The 19,300-nt window shown below is 44.4% G+C and overlaps 1 protein-coding gene across 2 annotated transcripts in view; it reads left to right on the top strand.

Moving 5' to 3' along the window:
- Positions 1 to 394: 394 nt before the first annotated feature.
- The window catches only part of EGLN1 (egl-9 family hypoxia inducible factor 1), a 61,279-nt gene continuing 42,373 nt past the window's right edge, over positions 395 to 19,300 (top strand). Inside the window, exon 1 of one of the 2 annotated variants that reach the window (XM_030935179.1) lies at positions 395 to 2,264. In XM_030935179.1, coding sequence (XP_030791039.1) covers positions 1,374 to 2,264 — 891 coding nt within the window. In that variant the 5' untranslated portion in view covers positions 395 to 1,373. The remainder of the gene's footprint in view (positions 2,265 to 19,300) is intronic. The other variant, XM_030935180.1, reaches the window with a different exon arrangement.

The raw sequence follows: 19,300 nt of genomic DNA, 5'->3' as shown, positions 1-19,300 counted from the left end.
CAGAAAGAAACATCTTTGGCTTATTTCTGGTAAGGTTTTTATGCTCTGTAAAACAAAGAATTGTATTCATCCGCGCAGCACCGATTCTATTAAAAATAAATGTGAGAGTCGTTAATGTAGTGCTGCTCATTTACCACCAAAATTCACTCTTCAGGAATAATTCCATCAGTTTAAATTGGATATTGGAATGAGCATTGATTACCTCATGTAATTTGGTAGCCCAAAATTTCTTCATGGAGTTTTGAAGTCAGCGGGATTTCAAAGGTTTTAATGACTTTTTGATTTTTTTAAAACCCTCAAATTTCATTACCTTTAAATTAGGTTGAAACGGGGCGCAAGAGCTTGGATTAACACCATAGTAATACTTACTTTGCTCTTAACCATTTCAGGGCTTCTTGAAATAGAGACTGTATGGTGTAATGGAAAAAACAGCCTTGGAATCTGAGAGCCTGATTCCTGGATTCAGTCCCAGTTCTGCGTGACCTTGGACAAGTTACTTTACTTCTCTGAATTTCCGTTTCCTCCTCTGCAAAATGAGGATAGCAACAGCCACCTTGCAACCCTGACTGGAACGCGCTCCGCACACCCCGCGCCTGCCTGGAGGAAGAGCAGCCATGATTACGCCGCCGCCGCTCCGCTACCCGCTTGCGGCTGCCGCCTTCCCCCAGCAGGTGTAGGCGCTGCCGCGCTGCCCCACGCCTTTCCGCCACTCGCGGGCCTGCGCCTCGGCGTCCCCGAGGAGGCCGCTGCAGGCTGAGGTAGCGCACCGGCCTCTCGCGTCCCAGTCCCGCCCTGGGCGGAGGCAGTGCAGGCGACCTAGCTCCGAGGCCGAGGCCCGGCCCCACCGAGTGCGGAGGAGCGCAGGCGGCCCCCGCCCCTCGGCCCTCCCCTCCGGCCCTCCCTCCGCCCCCTCCGCCCTTGCGCGCCGCCCGCCCGGGTCGCCGCGGGGCCGTGGTGTACGTGCAGAGCGCGCAGAGCGAGTGGCGCCCGCATGCCCTGCGCTCCTCCACAGCCTGGGCCGGGCCGCCGGGGAGGCTGAGGCGGCGGCAGCGGCGGCCGAGGGGGCCAGTCTTGCGCTCCCCAGGCCCGCGCGCTTGAGTCCAGGTTGCCATTCGCCGCACAGGCCGCGTTCTCTCAGCCCTCGGCTGCGATGAGGCGCTGAGGCGGCCGCCGGCGCTGCGCCGGAGACTAGGACTCGGAAGCGGCCGGGCCGAGGGCGCGGGGTGCCGGCCTCCCTGAGGCGAGGGTAGCGGGTACATGGCGCAGTAACGGCCCCTATCTCTCTCCCCGCTCCCCAGCCTCGGGCGAGGCCGTCCGGCCGCCACCCCTCTTGCTCGGCCGCTGCCGTCTCGGCCGCCGCTGCCGCCGCCGCCATGGCCAATGACAGCGGCGGGCCCGGCGGGCCGAGCCCGAGCGAGCGAGACCGGCAGTATTGCGAGCTGTGCGGGAAGATGGAGAACCTGCTGCGCTGCAGCCGCTGCCGCAGCTCCTTTTACTGCTGCAAGGAGCACCAGCGTCAGGACTGGAAGAAGCACAAGCTCGTGTGCCAGGGCAGCGAGGGCGCCCTCGGCCCCGGAATGGGCCCGCACCAGCACTCCGGCCCCGCGCCGCCGGCTGCAGCGCCGCCGCCCAGGGCCGGGGCCCGGGAGCCTAGGAAGGCAGCGGCGCGCCGGGACAACGCCTCCGGGGACGCGGCCAAGACAAAAGCAAAGGCCAAGCCCCCGGCCGACCCCGCGGCGGCCGCGTCGCCGTCTCGCGCGGCCCCCGGCGGCCAGGGCTCGGCGGTGGCCGCCGAGGCCGAGCCCGGGAAGGAGGAGCCGCCGGCCCGCTCATCGCTGTTCCAGGAGAAGGCGAACCTGTACCCCCCGAGCAACACGCCCGGGGATGCGCTGAGCCCCAGCGGCGGCCTGCGGCCCAACGGGCAGACGAAGCCCTTGCCGGCGCTGAAGCTGGCGCTCGAGTACATCGTGCCGTGCATGAACAAGCACGGCATCTGTGTGGTGGACGACTTCCTCGGCAAGGAGACCGGACAGCAGATCGGCGACGAGGTGCGCGCCCTGCACGACACCGGGAAGTTCACGGACGGGCAGCTGGTCAGCCAGAAGAGCGACTCGTCCAAGGACATCCGAGGCGATAAGATCACCTGGATCGAGGGCAAGGAGCCCGGCTGCGAAACCATTGGGCTGCTCATGAGCAGCATGGACGACCTGATCCGCCACTGTAACGGGAAGCTGGGCAGCTACAAAATCAATGGCCGGACGAAAGTAAGTGTGTGCTGCGGGTTTGTGCTGGACAGACCCTTCTCGGCGGGCAGCCCCTGCCTGCGAGTGTAACCGCCTAGGCTGAGAAGCAGCATTCCTCTGTATAGAAAGGACTCGTTGTGTAGCACCCCGTAAGGAAGACGGACAGAATTTGTAGTAGCTGTTTATCTAGTTAGCCCCTTTGTGTCCGCTGTTTTCCACTTACTGCCGGTTCACAAACTTCTCCGGCTAATTGCATGGTTTTCTGGCTAAACGTAGGCTCTTTAACTTTGCTATTTTCTTTTTTCCATTTCACTGTTGGTCACAATTCAAACCTTAGTGGCGTTTTAGCCACCCAGTGAGGGGGTGTTAGAGTACCACCCAAACCAAGTCCTGGTTCTGCATCTGCCTTGTGTTTGCATACGCTCTTAAATTTCCTATGGTGTCTGAACCAGTCATCGCATTTTGATTGAGAGTCAAACGCTATGTTCAGTGAAGAGTTTGCCGGCTGACCACAAAAAGGTAAATTTAAAGTAAGCATTTAGTCGAAAGACTGTCTATATTAAGGAAGAGCTTGGCTACTCCCCTCCCCCTCTTATAGCTCTTATCCCTCACCCTGTTCCTACTGTTTTGAAACCCATTACAAAAAGGGGAAAGAAGTATTTCCGTTTTCAGACTTCTCAGTGTAGGTAGGCTACATTTTTAGCATAAGTTTCCTTTATTTGCTTTGTTAATGTAATCCTTCTGTTGAAAACTGTTTTGTAACTTCCTGGAAAAAAAAACCAAAAACAACCACAACATGGAATTGGAGCAGGAGGGCTCGTTTTATCCTCCCAATTTGGTGAGTTTTTGTTTTCTCTTTACCGTTGCGGTTTTTCCTCCACAGATTCTTCACTTCCTACCTAGTCTATTCCTAGCTCTTTCCTCCCTCATGATAAACAGTAGACTCTTTCCTCCTTAATACTCTCTTGCAGCTCTTTTTCATTTTACGTCTTAGATCTTGATCTTTTCTGTGTATATAGTTGCTCCCAGGCCACCCTCCTTTACCATCAGTCTCTGTCTGATTTTGTGAGTTTTGAGAGATTGACCTGGGAGAGCATCACAGTTGCATGTTTGTACACACACGCTGACTCTAACCAGTGCGTCAGATCATTTACTTTGACAGTCATTACATGTGATTCTCAGGCTGCCCGAAAGGCTGAACATAGGCAGTGAGAAAGTTACAAACATGAAAATGTGGGGAAAAATACGATGTGGAGTCTAAAATACGTATTGCTGCTTCATTGCTGGGTGAAGGCACAAGTCTTGATTTCTTGTAGTCTTAAAAAGGAACAGTTGAATAATATTAAACTGGAAGGGAAAGGGGGATCTGATGAAATCTCAGCCTTGGTCTTTCACTAGATTTTCGTTGATATTTTTAAGAAAGAACGTTGTCATGGATCACATCTGAACATAAAGTCCTGAGCTCCAGAGCAGGAAAGAAATTAGTTTGAGAGAATAGGGCTATGAAGACTGACCAAAGTATATCGTTGGGACATAACCTTAAATTGGATTCTTGAAGAAGATGATGTCCCAAATCTTACTTGATCTGCTTTCCTTAGTTAATTTAGCTTTCCAAGTTAAGCTGAGACCTCTTTTCTCTTCTGTCTTCTTGCTTTCACCTGTCCGTAGAGAAGGGACAGCAGACAGCCTGGCTCTTACAGCAAATGCTTCCCATAGGGATGCTGTTAGAAATAGCTACCTCCTTCCTCAAGAATTCTAGTTGTTGGGGTTTTAAGTCACCTAACTGTACATATTAGCAGGTAATAAGGGACGGGATGAAGGAGGGATGACCTTTAAACTCTTTGGATTAGATCTTCTGCTTATATTAATTTTAGGAACACAACTTCAGGATCTATAAATGATATTCTGGAATTCCTTTCGTTATACTTCTCGGGCTAAAGAGGTTTTGGTAATCGTGTTTGAACGTGTAATTTAAGTATTCCTAAAAAAACAAGAGTGTTTGCTTTGTGGAAATGAGAAGGCAGTCAAAATAACCACCCACCGTATATTGAACAACCACAGTGTGTTAGGCATCAGATTAGGGTCAATAGAGATACATTCAGAGTAATTTTTTTTTTTGAGACAGGGTCTTCCTTTGTCACCCAGGCTGGAGTACAAGGTGTATAAGCATGGCCCACTGCAGGTTCCACCTCCTGGGCTCAAGCTATCCTGCCACCTCAGCTTCCGAGTAGCTGGTACTGTAGGCACACACCACCATGCTCGGCCAAATGAAAAAAAAAAAGGTTTTTTGTAGAGTCAGGGTCTTGCTGATCATTTGATCTGAAACTCCTGGGCTCAGGTGATCCACCTGCCTTGTCCTCCCAAAGTACTGTGGTTACAGACTTGAGCCACCTCACCTGGCCACAATAATCTTAATTCTATGAAGCGAGTCGTGTTACTCCTAATTTACATTTGAGGGATTTTCAGCTCAGACTTGGCTAAGGTCTACCACTTACCGTAACCCTAGCTGGTGTTCAAACTTAAGTCATTCAGGTAACAAACCCATGCTCTTTTTTAGCTACACTAGTTACAGGTAGAACATTAAATGAGATGTAGATTACTTGGCACTCTGCTGGAACTGCAATTTGATACATATATTTTGTTGAAAGTGGGTGAATAGCATTAGCTTTATATGTGAGTAATCATACTCTATGGTTGGGCTGTGTAAAACTTTTTGTTAGGTGAGTGTACAATGTTTATTTCAGATAGCGGCTTAAAAGCCACTTTTGTATTTATCCACCTGAATTATGTGCGTGTCAGTATAACTGTTAAGAGAAGTCAGAATATGGTTTTTTTATGTGATTGCAGAGGGAGACTTCAATTCAGAATTTTATCCTTCGTAACATTATAGTGATTTTAAAAGTTATATGCAGCAAATGTGTAGTGTTTTTCTCATTTCAACTTTCACAGCAGTAGGCAGGTGGTTGTATCCTCTTTTTATAGATTAGAAAAGTGGGACTCAGGAAGGTTCACTTGTTGGCAATTCTGCAGCATATTAGGACTTAAATTCAGGTTTTCTGACTAAGAATCTGATGTTCTTTTTATTTACATCATCTATATTGCATGCTCTTTATGTCAGGGCATGGTAATCAGATGATACATGATTGTGGCCCATTCAGCGTAGGCTTTGTTTTCCCCTGAATTTCTACTTCAAACATTCTTATCTAGCCACTGTTTATGCAGCTACTTTAAAAAAGGAACCACAAGGGAAAAATGAAGTAATACAGGAGAAAAACAGAAATGTAATTGTAGCCACTGATGTAACCAAGCTCCTGTTTCCACTTTCTCTGGTCTTTTTGGGATTTTCCCCTTTTTGCTCTTACCCTGCCCTTTGATCCTATATCCTTGCTTATGCTTGTTTTCATCAAGAAGACTCTCGATATCCAGTAGAAAGAAACCATAGTCTGCTGTTTTGTGAAGAGTAGTGTGCCTTGACTTGGGGGTACAGGAGTAAGAGGAATGCAGAGGAGTGAGGATCATGGGAAAATGTTGAACTTTTCTGTTGGAGTTTCTTAGCCACTCTGAAGGAAAACATTTTCTCGTTAAAATAGAAATACTAGTATCATATACATAACATTTTTGGAATTTAATCCAAAACTTCATCTGTTCCATTGAAACATATATAAAGAAAAGAAGTAATAAAATAGGTTGGGACCAATAAGCAGCAGATTATGTTACTAAGATTTTTCAGTGTTGCTGTAGTTAGTCAGCTCTGGCTGATTATGGCTTTTAAGAGCAAAGGATAGGATGAGGAAAATGCTGCTGTTTTATTATCACTAACAGAGATGTGGTGACAATCTTCTTAGATGTTAAAAACAAAACTGACCCAGGAAGAGAGCCCTCATCAGTACTAGACCATGCTGGCATCCAGATCTCAAGACTTTCAGCTTCTAGAACTGTGAGAAAATTAACATGTTATTTAAACCTAAATACATAAATAAACCTTTATCTACTTCTGCCATTCTCTATAAGCTTGGGATCCCGGATACACAAATTGAAGTTACTTGTTTAATGATTTTATAACTATGTCAGAATTTTAGTTAAAAGTGAGTTATTCGGTATGTAGAAAGGCTGAAAATAGTACAGCTGCAGTAATTCTGCCAGCTATAAGGGACATGTGGACTGAGAGGGTAGTCTTAATAGATTGTGATCAACTATGTGCAAAAACGTTTTGTACAGTGAGTTGATGTGTAGTTTACATGTAAACTAACTCCTTTAGTTCTAAAGGAATTTTATTTTACGTTAAAAGATTTTTTTAGGCTGGGCTTAGTGACTCACCCCTATAATCGCAGCATTTTGAGGGGCTGAGGCAGGAGGATCGCTTGAGCCCAGGAGTTCAAGACCAGCTTGGGCAAATGGTGAGACCTTGTCTCTAAAAAAATTAAAAAATTAACGAGGCATGGTGGTGCGAGCTCGTGGTCTCAGGTGGGAGGATTGCTTGAGCCCAGGTGACAGAACAAAACCCTGTCTCAAAAAAAAAAAATTCTTTTTTTTGTATGTATGTAGCTCTTACTACCTAATAATCTGCAAAAATGCCCACAGAGCCTTAATTACGTGGAGGAGGAGGAGATAATAGAGATCATTTTAGCTTTGAAAGATAATGGATTCTGGGCCAGATATGATAACTCAACGCCTGTAATTCCTAACACTCCGGGAGGCTGAGGCAGGAAGATAGCTTGAGTTCAGGAATTCAAGACCAGCTTGGGCAACATGGCAAGACCTCATCTCTACTTAAAAAAAAAAAAAAAAAAAAAAAAAAAATTAAGAAGGAAAGGGGTCAGGTGCGGTGGCTTACACCTGTTAACCCAGCACTTTGGGAGGCTGAGGCAGGCGGATCACAAGGTGGAGAGATCAACACCATCCTGGCCAACCAACATGGTAAAATCCTGTCTCTACTAAAAATACAAAAATAAGCTGGGTGTAGTGCTGCAAGCCTGTAGTCCCAGCTACTTGAGAGGCTGAGGTAGGAGAATCGCTTGAACCCAGGAGGCAGAGGTTGCAGTGAGCCGAGATTGTGCCACTGCATTCCAGCCCAGGCGACAGAGTGAGACTCCGTCTCAAAAAAAAAAAAAAGAAAGAAAGAAAGATAATGGATTTGGTTCTGCCATTAGATCTGGGTTGGATCCTGGGTCTGCTATGGTTTCTGTGTCCTTAGTCCAGTTTCTTAATCTCTTGAGTCCTCAGTTGCTCCGTTTATAAAATGGTGTTCAGTGATACTTGTCTTTTTAGCTTCTCAGGCTTGTTGTGAGGTGAACATATAATGCTTCATGTAAAGCAACTTTTAGATTGTAAAGCACTATGCACAACTGTTCTTAACTATTCTCCCGTTTTAAAAATTTGCTGTCTTTCTGATTCTTTCTTTTAAGAGTTCTGTGCTTTCCCTGTCTCATTCCTCTCCCATAAACTGGAGAAAAAAGGTCTTAGAATGATCACTCATTTTTTACCTAACCACTTTTCCTGCATTCACACATTTTTTTTTTTAAGAGAAGAAATAACATTTTTTTTAAAAGAAAAAAGTCCCAAAGAGATTAACTTGTTCAGAGTCATAGAGCTGGTGACAGAATCAACAGACCTTTGATTCAGTTCATTCATATCTGTAACTTTATACTGTATCTCCTCTAACAATGGCATATTTCTACTTAGCTAATTTTGGCATATTTTATGCCTTTTTTTTTTTTTTTAAAGGACAGGGTCTAACTTGCACGGGCTGGAGTGTAGTGATACAATTATGGCTCACTGCAGCCTCAAGCTCCTGGGCTCAAGCCGTCCTCCCACTTGAGTCTCCATAGTAGCTGGGACTACAGGCATGTGCCAACACACCCGGATAATTTCTTAACTTTTTTTGTAGAGACGGGGTCTCGTTATGTTGTCCAGGCTGTTCTAGAACTGTTGCCCTCAAATGATCCTCCTGCCTTGGTCTCCCAGAGTGCTGGCTCTTGCCTGTAATCTTAGCACTTTGGGAGGCCAGGGTGGGCAGATTTGCTTGAGCCCAGGAGTTCCAGACCAGGGGGCAACATGGTGAAACCCATCTCGAAAAACAATACAAAAATTAACCAGGCATGGTGGCACATGAGTGTAGTCCCAGCTTCTTGAGGGGCTGAGGTGGGAAGATCACTTGAGCCTGGGAGGTAGAGGTTGCATTGAACTGTGATTGCACCACTGCACTTCATCCAGCCTGGGTAACAGTGAGACCCTGTCTCAAAAAAAAAAAAGTGCTGGGATTACAGGTATGAGCCATTGCACTGGGCCTCTGCCATTTTTGAGAATATACTTGAACATTTGAGATTTTCTTCTCCGTTTTACTTCTATCATTCTACACGTTGGCTTTTCTGACATTCTAGTTTAAATTTTTCTCCTACCTGATTTCCTTAAATGCTCTTTATCCATCTCTTTCCTCTGATACTATTTAAAGCCGTTTGCCCTGAAGTAGGCCTACCCTCTCTTGTTTCTTTAGTAGGAGCTGTCTTCCTACTCTGTGTTTCTGATTTGCAATTTACTCCTGTTTTCCTTTCCCTTTTTTCCCCATCAGGCTTGAAATCTATCTTTGTTCTTCCATGTTTTCTGAAGCCTGTGCCTTTCTGGTATGCCATTGGATTGATGTTATCAGCTTAGTTGTTTTTGTTTAATTTTTCACTTTAGGCCTTTAAAGCTACCCCAACTATTTCAGTCTCCCTTTCATTCTAGCACATTCTTGGGCAGTTTCTGTTTCTTAGATTTTACTTTTGTGCTTACATTCCACCTTCTTTTCCACTATGCCCTCGTTTCCACACTTGGAACATTGTCTGTGACTACATGATGGCATTCAGATAATTTACTAAGCCCATTTTCAGAGCTTGTCTTTGCCTTTTATTTCAGCTAAAACTCTTCTAAAAAAATTGATATAGATGGTTAACCAAAATCTTCTCTTACAAGAGTTTATTTCATGCCTTATATCCTAGTCAAAACTCAACTTTTCTGCCACCTTTGTATTTCATAATCACATTTTTCCATAACCAATTCACAGTTAGTTTTATTTCTGAAGAGCTTGGACAGTATCTGTAGACTTGAGATTACCATAAAGTTTTCATGAGTTTGGAATTCTCATTTTTCTTATTCAGTGTCCCAGGTCCCAGTTCTTTACCAAAGCAAAATATGTGTACTCTTTATCCTTTGTTGTATTCTCTGAGTCCTGTTTTGATAATATTTTCACTCATTTGTTCAACAGATGTTGAGTACCCTCCACATACAGGCCCTGTTCTAGGAGCTAGGGTGTCCTGAACAACAACAAAAAGCCCCCTTTCTCATGGACCTTATCTTCTAGTTGGAGGAAGTGAGGGGTGGGGAGGGACAGTCAGTAAACAAATGTCCAAGTAATACATGCTATGTTAGGTGGTAAATATTAAGATGGAGAATAAGTAAGGACAGAGTGACTAGGGAGTACTCTTTTAGATTGATACAATAAGGTAACATTTAAATAGTGACTTGAATGAAGTAGGAAATTAGTTATGTGGATATGTGGAAGAGGAGCATCCTGAGGAATGGTATTAAATAGCAAATACAGAGGCACTGACTTGAAATGTGTTTGGTGTGTTCAGAAAACAGCAAGCAGAGCACTTTGGGAGGTCGAGGTGGACGGATCACTTGAGGTCAGGAGTTCGAGACCAGCCTGGCCAACATGGCGAAACCCCATCTCTACTAAAAATACAAAAATTAGCCAGGCATGATGGTGTGTGCCTGTAGTCCCAGCTACTCTGGAGGCTGAGGCAGGAGAATTACTTGAACCGAGGAGGTGGAGGTGCAGTGAGCCAGGATCATGCCACCGCACTCCAACCTGGGCAGCAGAGTGAGACTGTCTCAAAAAAAAAAAAAAGACAAAACAGAAAACAGCAAGGAAACCACTGTGGTTATAGTGGAAGGAGTAAAGGATATGGGATTGATATAGTGGGATAGGAAATGAGATCAGTTTGTGTAGGGTTTTACCTTGCAAGCCATGGCAAGGATGCTGGGTTTTATTGTGGGTGATATGGGAGAATTGTTTTAAAAAGATCTCTGTGGCTGTTGTGTAGCAGTAGATGTGGGGTGGAAGGATGGAATCAGGAATACCAGTTAGGAAATGCTTGTAGTCTGGGCACTGGATGGTAGGAGTTTAAATTAGAGTAATAGCTATGGAGGTGATGAGAATTTGTTGAATTCTGGATATATTTTGAAAGTAGAATCAAATGAGATTTGCTGATATATTAGTATGAAAGAAAGGAAGACTCATGAATGACTTAAAGGGTTTTGACTTGAGCGACTGGAAGGAAATTACTGTTTTATTCTGACCTAACTTTTCTGCTGTTCTTCTCTTGCCCCTATTTTTTCAGTGTTGCCATTTATGATAGCTTGCTGACACTTGTTTCCCAGCCAAGCAACAGGAAAAAAGTTATATGCTCTCGATTTTCACATTCCTTCAAATTGACTGTGCTAGCTAGTACTACTGTTGACCTCCTAGAGAAGAAAGCCCCATCCTTTTTTCTCTAGAGGTTTTATGGTTTCTTTGTGCAGTATGCTCTTATCAGCTCTACCACTGGAACCGCCTACAGGAATTATTGCAGGAAACCTTGCAACACTTTTAGTGTTGTCTATAAGTATGTCTGTGCTTCCTTGCATGAACCACTCATTCGAGATGGCTTGTAGATCCACCTAAAAATAAGTATACAAAGTTTGAACTTTAGGGAAACGTTAGAGAACATTGAATGGTTCAGCATAAGGCAAGCATAGATTTAGATTCAATGTCAAAATGAAGTCAGAAATAAAACATCTTCATTTAAACCTACTGTTGAAAATAAAACTGTTACAGAAAATTGGGAAGAATGGAATGACCATAAAATATCAAAAATAGTTCCATTGACTTATCAGTACATGACTGTGTGATACACATGACTGTATGATAGCTTCCTAAAGTAGTAAGGAGGAAGAAAGTTACTGATAGCTTAGGGACTGTATTGGATGATCTGTGAAGATATCAGTGATGTTTGAGCCTTTCATCCCCTTGATGTGGAGCCTGGCATTGGAATTGCAAATAAAAGTACCAAATATAAAATAATACTGATACTATTAAAATTAGAATATACTGTCCAGGCCTTTTTTTTTTTTTTTTTTTTTGAGATGGAGTCTCACTCTGTCACCCAGGCTGGAGTGCAATGGTGTGGTCTTGGTTCACTGCAGCCTCTACCTCCCGGGTTCAAGTGATTTTCCTCCCTCTGCCTCCTGAGTAGCTGAGACTACAGGCTCCCACCACCACACCTGGTTAATTTTTTTGTATTTTTAGTAGAGACAGGGTTTCACTATAGTGGTCAAGCTGGTCTCGAACTCCTGACCTCATGATCCTCCCGCCTCGGCCTCCCAAAGTGCTGGGATTACAGGCATGAGCCACCATGCCCAGCCTACTATCCAGGACTTGTAAGCATTGGAAGCCTTGCTTTTGATTCTAAAGTGAGAGAGGATCACAAAAGTATGGGTAAACATTAGATTGTCGGGTATGAAATAATTTTTAAAAATTAAAACCAGAAACGTGAAACATGAACTCTAGAACCCAGGAACCTGGAGTCTCATCTCAATTCAGTTTAAGGCTAATTTTTATGTAATAACACCTTAATAGGAAATGTCAAGTCTAAGAAGTAAATTGAAAAAGACTAATCATGAGTTTGGGGAATTAAAAGGTTGACTATTGTATTTGTCTGTTTTCACACTGCTATAAAGACCTGAGACTGGATAATTTATAAAGAAAAGGGGTTTAATTGACTCACAGTTCCACATGGCTGGGGAGGCCTCAGGAAACTTACAATCATGATGTAAGGGGAAGTAAGGTACATCTTACATGGTAGCAGGAGAGAGAGCGAAGGAGGAAGTGCCACACTTTAAACCATCAAATCTGACGAGAACTCACCATCACAAGGATGGCATGGGGGAAACTGCCTCCATGATCCAGTTACCTCCCACCACACCCCTTCCTCGACATGGGATTACAATTGGACATGAGATTTGGATGGGGACATAGAGCCAAACCACATCATTCTGCCCCTGCCCCTCCCAAATCTCATGTCCTTCTCCCATTTCAAAACAGTTATGCTTTCCCAACAGTCACCCAAAGTCTTGACTCATTCCAGCATTAACTCAAAAGTCCAAGTCCAAAGTATCATCTGAGACAAGGCAAGTAAGTCTCTTCTGCCTGTTAGCCTGTAAAATCACAAGCAAATTATTTACTTCCAAGATAATGATGGGACTACAGGCATTGGGTAAATGCTTCCATTCCAAAAGGGAGAAATTGGCCAAAACCAAGGGGCTACAGGCCCCCATGCAAGTCTGAAATCCAGCAGGGCAGCCATTAAAGTTCCAAAATCTTCTTTGAATCTATGTCTCACATCCAGGGCACGCTGATGCAAGAGGTGGGCTTCCAAGGCCTTGGGCAGCTCCGCCCTGTGGCTTTCCAGGATACAGCTCCTACGGCTTTTTTCACGAACTGGTGTTGAGTGCCTATGACTTTTCCAAGTGCACGGTGAAAGCTATCAGTTGAGCTACCATTCTTGGGTCTGGAGGACAGTGGCCTTCTCTCAGCTCCGGTGGGCAGTGCCCCAGTGGGGACTCTCTGTGGGGGCTCCAACCCCACATTTTCCCCCACACTTTCCTAATAGAGGTTCTCCATGACGGCTCCACCCCTGCAACAGATTCTGCCTGGGTATCCAGGCATTTTCATACATCCTCTGAAATCTAGGTGGAGATTCCCAAACTTCAGTTCTTGCCTTCTGCCTACAGGCCCAGTAACACATGGAAGCCACCAAGGCTTGGGGCTTGCACCCTCTAAAGCAACAGCCTGAGCTGTATCATGGCCCCTTTTAGCCACGCCTGGAGCTAGAGCAGCTGGGACTCAGGGCACCAAGTCTTAAGGCTGCACACAGCAGTGTGACCCTGGTTCTGGCCAGGAAACTGTTTTTTTCCTTTTAGGTCTCAGGCCTCTGATGGAAGGGGCTGCTGGGAAGATCTCAGACATGCCCTAGAGACATTTTTTTCCCATTGGCTTGGCTGTTAACACTTGGCTCCTCATTGCTTATGCAAATTTCTGCAGCTGAAGGCTTGAATTTCTCCCCAGAAAATGGGTTTTTATTTTCTACTACATGGTCAGTGTATCAGTCTGTTCTCATGATGCTAATAAAGACATACGCAAGACTAGGTAATTTATAAAGAAAAGAGGTTTAATTGACTCACAGCTCAGCATGGCTGGAGAGGCTTCAGGAAAGTTACAATCATGGTGGAAGGGGAAGCAAACATGTCTTCCTTCACATGGTGGCAGGGAGAAGAATGAGTGCCCAGTGAAGGGGGAAGCCCCTTATAAAATCATCAGCTCTCGTGAGAACTCAATATCACAAGAACAGGATGGGGGATCCACCCCCATGATTCAAGTATCTCCACCTCCTCCCTCCCATGACACATGGGGTTTATGGAAACTACAATTCAAAATGAGATTTGTGTGGGGACACAGTCAAACCATATTCTGCACCTGCCCCCTCCCAAATCTTACATCCTCTCAATTCAAAACACAATCATGCCCTTCCAAGTCTTAACGCGTTCCAGCATTAACCCAAAACTCCAAGTCCAGAGTCTCATCTGAGACAAGGCAAGTCCCTTCCACCTCTGAACCTGTAAAATCAAAAGCAAGTTAGTTAGTTTCCAGATACAATGGGGTTACAGGTGTTGGGTAGATATTCCCATTCCAAAGGGTAGAAGTTGGCCAAAAGGGGCTACAGGCCCTGTGCAAGTCTAAAATCCAATAGGGCAGTCATTAAACCTTGAAGTTCCAAAATGATCTCCTTTGACTCCGTGTCTCACATCCAGGGCATGCTAATGCAAGAGGTGGGCTCCCATGGCCTTGGGCAGCTTTGCCCCTGTGGCTTTGAAGGGTAGAGCCTCCGTCCTGGCTGCTTTCATGGGTTGGTGTTGAATGTCTGTGGCTTCTCCAGGTGCACAGTGCAAGCTGTCAGTGGATCTACTATTCTGGGGTCTGGAGGATGGTGGCCCTCATCTCACAGCTCCACTAGGCATTGACCCAGTGGGGACTCTCTGTGGGGGCTCTGACCCCACATTTCACCTCAACACTGCCCTAGGAGAGGTTCTCCATGAGGGCTCTGCCCCTGCAGCAAAATTCTGTCTGGACATCTAGGCCTTTCCATACATCCTCTGAAATCTAGGGGGAGGTTCCCAAACCTTAATTCTTGCCTTCTGCACACCTGCAGGCCCAACACCACGTGGAAGCTACCAGGGCTTGGGATTTGCACCTTCTGAAGCAAGGGCCTGAGATATATGTTGGCCCCTTTAGCCATGGCTGGAGCAACTGGGACACAGGGCATCAAGTTCCAAGGCTACACACAGCAGGAGGACCCTGGCCTTGCCCAGGAAACCACTTTCCCTCCTAGGCCTGTGATGGGAGGGGCTGCTGTGACGGTCTCTGATATGCCCTGGAAACATTTTCGCCATTGTCTTGGTGATGGAAATTTCTGCAGCAGGCTTGAATTTCTCTCCCGAGTGTCTTATTTTCTTTTTGTGTGTTACCAGTTTGCAAGTTTTCCAAACTCTTACGCTTTTCTTCCTTTTGAATGCTTTTCTACTTAGAAATGTCTTCTGCCAGATATCCTAAATCATCTCTGTCAGGTTCAAAGTTCCACAGATCTCTGGGGCAGGGGCAAAATCCTGCCAGTCTCTTAGCGTAGCAAGAGTGACCTTTACACCAGTTCTCAACAAGTTCCCCATCTCCATCTGAGACCACCTCAGCCTGGACTTCATTGTTCATATCACTGTTAGCATTTTGGTCAAAGCCATTCAACAAGACTAGGAAGTTGCACATTTTCCCACATCTTCCTGTCTTGTGAACCTTCCAAGTCTCTAGGAAGTTCCATACTTTTCCATATCTTCCTGTCTTCTTCTGAGCCCTCCAGACTGTTCCAACCTCTGCCTGTTACCCATTTCCAAAGTCTCTTCCACATTTTTGGGTCTCTTTATAGCAGCACCCCACTCTCTGTGGTGCCAATTTACTGTATTAAATTTGTTCTTACGCTGCTAATAAAGACATTCTCGAGAGTGAGAAATTTATGAAGGAAAGAGTTTTAATTGACTCATGGTTCAGCATGGCTGGAGAGGCCTCAGGAAGCTTAACAATTATGGCAGAAGGGGAAGCAAACACATTCTTCTTCACATGGCAATAGGGAGAAGAAGAATGAGTGCCCAGTGAAGGGGGAAGCCCCTTATAAAACCATCTGTTCTCCTGAGAACTAACTTATTATCATGAGAATGGGATGGGGGAAACTACTCCCAGGATTCAATCATCTCCACCTGTTGCCTCCCACAACACGTGGGGTTTATGAGAACTCCAAGATAAGATTTGGGTGGGGACACAGCCAAACAGTATCAGGTTGCAAATTTTTCAAAGTTTTATGCTCTGTTTTTCTTGTAAACATAACCTCCAGTTTCAGACTGTCTCTTTCTGCATATGAGTGTACACTTTTAGAAAAAGCCAGGTCACCTCTCGAATACTTCGCTGCCTAGACATTTCTTCCCCCAGATACCCTAAGTCATCTCTCAAGTTCGAAGTTCCACAGATCTAGGGCAGGGGTAAAGTGCCCCTAGTCTCTTTGGTAAAGCCTAGCAAGAGTGACCTTTGCTCCACTTCCCCATAAGTTCCTCATCTCCATCTGTGACCACCTCAGCCTGGACTTCATTGTCCATATCGCTGTCAGCATTTTGGTCACAACCATTACACAAGTCTCTAGGAAATTCCAAACTTTCTGTCATCTTCCTTTCTTCTTCTGAGCTCTTCAAACTGTTCCACCCTCTTGTTGCCCAGTTCCAAAAGTTGCTTCCACCTTTTCAGGTATCTGTATAGCAATACTCCACTCCTGGTACCAGTTTTCTATATTAGTCTGTTTTCACCTGTGACTGGGTAATTTATAAAGAAAAGAGATTTAATTGACTCAGTTCTACATGGCTGGGGAGGCCTCAGGAAACTTACAATTATGGCAGAAGGAGGTGGGGAGAATTGTCAAACACTTTTAACTTCAGATCTCGTGAGAACTCACTGTCATGAGAACAGCATGGGGGAAACTGTCACCATGATCCAGTCACCTCCCCCCAGGTCCCTCGCCTGACAGTGGAGATTATAATTCAAGATGAGATTTGGGTGAGGACGTAGAGCCAAACCATATTAACCATCTCCCTGAATTTTTTCTTATTAATATTGATATCTCCAGTTTTCATCTATAAATGGTGACTAGGAGCTTGTCTTCTATAGTTTTGTTATATAATTACCCTTTATTCTATCTCAAGGCATATTTTACCTGTGTGATGTCTTCTACCGATTTCTGTTAGGACTACTCTGAAATGGATGCCTTGAAAATTGCTTTTTGGCTAAAAAGTTTAGTGATTCCCCACCCCCCACCCCTTAGATGAGGTATTTTTACTGCTTCAATAGCTCTATTAACCACCCCACCTTTAAAATCTTTGACTACCCATTTACTAGCCTGGGTCTTACCCTTCCCGTTGTTTTTCCTCATATTTTTCAGTTTTCTTTTTTCCTCAACTTACAGTGGTGTTTTTTTTTCCTAAAGCTCAGTTCACTTTCTGCTCATGACTGTCAGAAGATGTGTGTGTAGAAGGAACTTGAACATCTATATTTCTTTATTTTTCTTCTTAGTTTGTGTTAGTCATCTATTGCTACATAACAGATTACCCCAAAGTTTAGCAGCTTAAAACAACACACATTTATTATGTCATACTTTCTGTAGACAAGGAATTGGGCACAGTCTAGCTGCATCTTCTGCCTCACTATTTCTCACAGGCTGCAGTCAGGACATTGGTCAGGGTCTGTGGTCTCCTTTTAAGGCTTGATTGGGGAGGGATCTGCTTCTAGCCTCACTCAGTGGTTATTGGCAGCATTAAGTTCTTGGCAGGTTGTTGGACTGAGGGCTTCAGTTTCTTGCCATGTGGGCTTCCCTAACATGGCAGCTTTCTTCAATAAAGTATGCCAGCCAAAAAGGCAATAGTGTCTGCTGGCAAGACTGAAGTCCCAGTCTTGTAATCTAATGATGTAAGTGACATCCCATCACCTGTGCTGTATTCTTTTGCAAGAAGCAAGTCAGTAGGTGACTTTCCATTCCATATGTATAAGGAATCATACAAGAGTATAAATACCAGTTCTTATGTCAGTTCTTCCTTGGCAGTGTCTACCCCTTAAATGTTACTATTTTTTATGATCTGTGGTTTGTCTTCTCTTTTTGCTGTAGTCTACACTAGAGCAATAAGATAACCCTCTGGGTTATCTTATGCGCTCATGGAAGCACAAGTTCTTAAACTAGTTTGCCTGTGTTGAAACTCTTCTTCTGCTACTTAATTGCTCTCTGATTTTAGACACATTTTCTAACAACTAAAGCATTAATTTCCTCATCAGTATGATAGGAGTTAGTAATAGTACCTAATTCGGTAGGTCTGTTTGAGGACAGATGAGAAAATACATACTCAACAGATAATCAGTGCTCGATTAATATTAGCTGTAAACTATAACAAATAACACAATAGTAATAACAAGAATCATGACTTCAGCTATTAGGATTTGTTAAAGACTCCTTGGTCTGTCTCTTACTTTGGCATCTGTAGAGGACTGATAGACATTTCCACCTGAATTTTCTGAAAGTATTGCAAACTCAGTGTGATTAAGACTGAAGTTTCCCCTTGTTGGAAGGAATGAGGATTGGTAAGCCTGTCTGATGGGGGAGATGGAGGAACAGATTTAAAATTGATCCTGTGAACTTCATTTAGTTATTCAACAGCTATTTACTGAGTGTCTGATCTGTGTTAGGCACTGAGGGTACCACAGTGCCCAGGTCAAAGTAATTCTGCCTTTCTGGAGTCTTACTGTGTGAGGGAAATACAACGTTGACCCTGTAATTCCCAGTGCTATGTTTATGAGATGGAAGTACAGGATCCTATTGGGAGACCTAACTTGGTCTGCAGGCCAGGAGAAGTTTTTTGGGTTTTTTTTGAAGAAATAGTTATTTAGGCTAAGACTTCTAAAGGTTAAGTTGGAGTTAAGTCCATTGAAAGTCTCCAGGTGTGGAAACAGCGTGATGTTTTAGAAGAACATACTTTCCTGTATCAGTTTGAAAATTTTACTTATTTAAAACTTATTTTGTGTTAGTCTCTTGTTCCTCATTACCATTTACACTCTTCATCTCTGTCCTGGATTATTACAAAAGCCTGTTTTTCTTTTTCTATCTTTTTAGTTCGTTCTGTCCATTGTTAATTTTTTTATGAAGAACATGTCACTACCATGTACTTTCTGTTCCAGCTACAGGAACCTGTTTGCAGGTCCCTGAACCTATCTTCATTTTCTGGTGCTGTGCATTTCCTCATCTCTTTCATTTGGAAAGTGGTGAGAAGGTTCTCTAACTTGCTTCTTGCCCTCATTTCTCTAAGCAGCGATACAGCTTTGTCCTGTCTGTTCCTTTGGCACTTTCCATCACTGTGATAGCATACTTCACTGTGGTTGGTTTCCATTCCCATTTCCTCTACTATTGTGAGCCACTTGAGGCGAGAACCCTTGTATTGTCAACATTGGTGTACTCAGCATCTTGCATCGAGGACTTAGTAAGTACTATATTTGAATTCCCACTGCACTACTGTAATTTAAATTTTAAAAATCGCTTTCTATCTGGATTGTTAACACAATATTTTTTTCCCCTTAGTTCATTTTCCTCCATGTACTACCCATATGTATCCTATATAAATTTATCAACACTCATAAAACTCCTACTCAGAAATCTTCAGAGGTTTGTTAAGGATACAATTTGATTCTTACACATTTAATGCTCACCAGCTGCTTAGACCCACACCATTTATCCACCCTGATTTGCTGCTGCTCTTTGAAATACAGCCGCTGTTTCAGCCAGACTATTTTCTTTCTTCTGCTCCACTGCTCCTCCTCCCAGCACATCTGTGAATTCTTTGACTGGTTTACC

The sequence above is a fragment of the Rhinopithecus roxellana genome, chromosome 8, assembly GCF_007565055.1.
Source record: "Rhinopithecus roxellana isolate Shanxi Qingling chromosome 8, ASM756505v1, whole genome shotgun sequence".
Lineage (NCBI taxonomy): Eukaryota > Metazoa > Chordata > Mammalia > Primates > Cercopithecidae > Rhinopithecus > Rhinopithecus roxellana.
The sequence above is the reverse complement of the archived record's forward strand: the minus strand, read 5'-3'. Positions and strand labels throughout refer to the sequence as shown.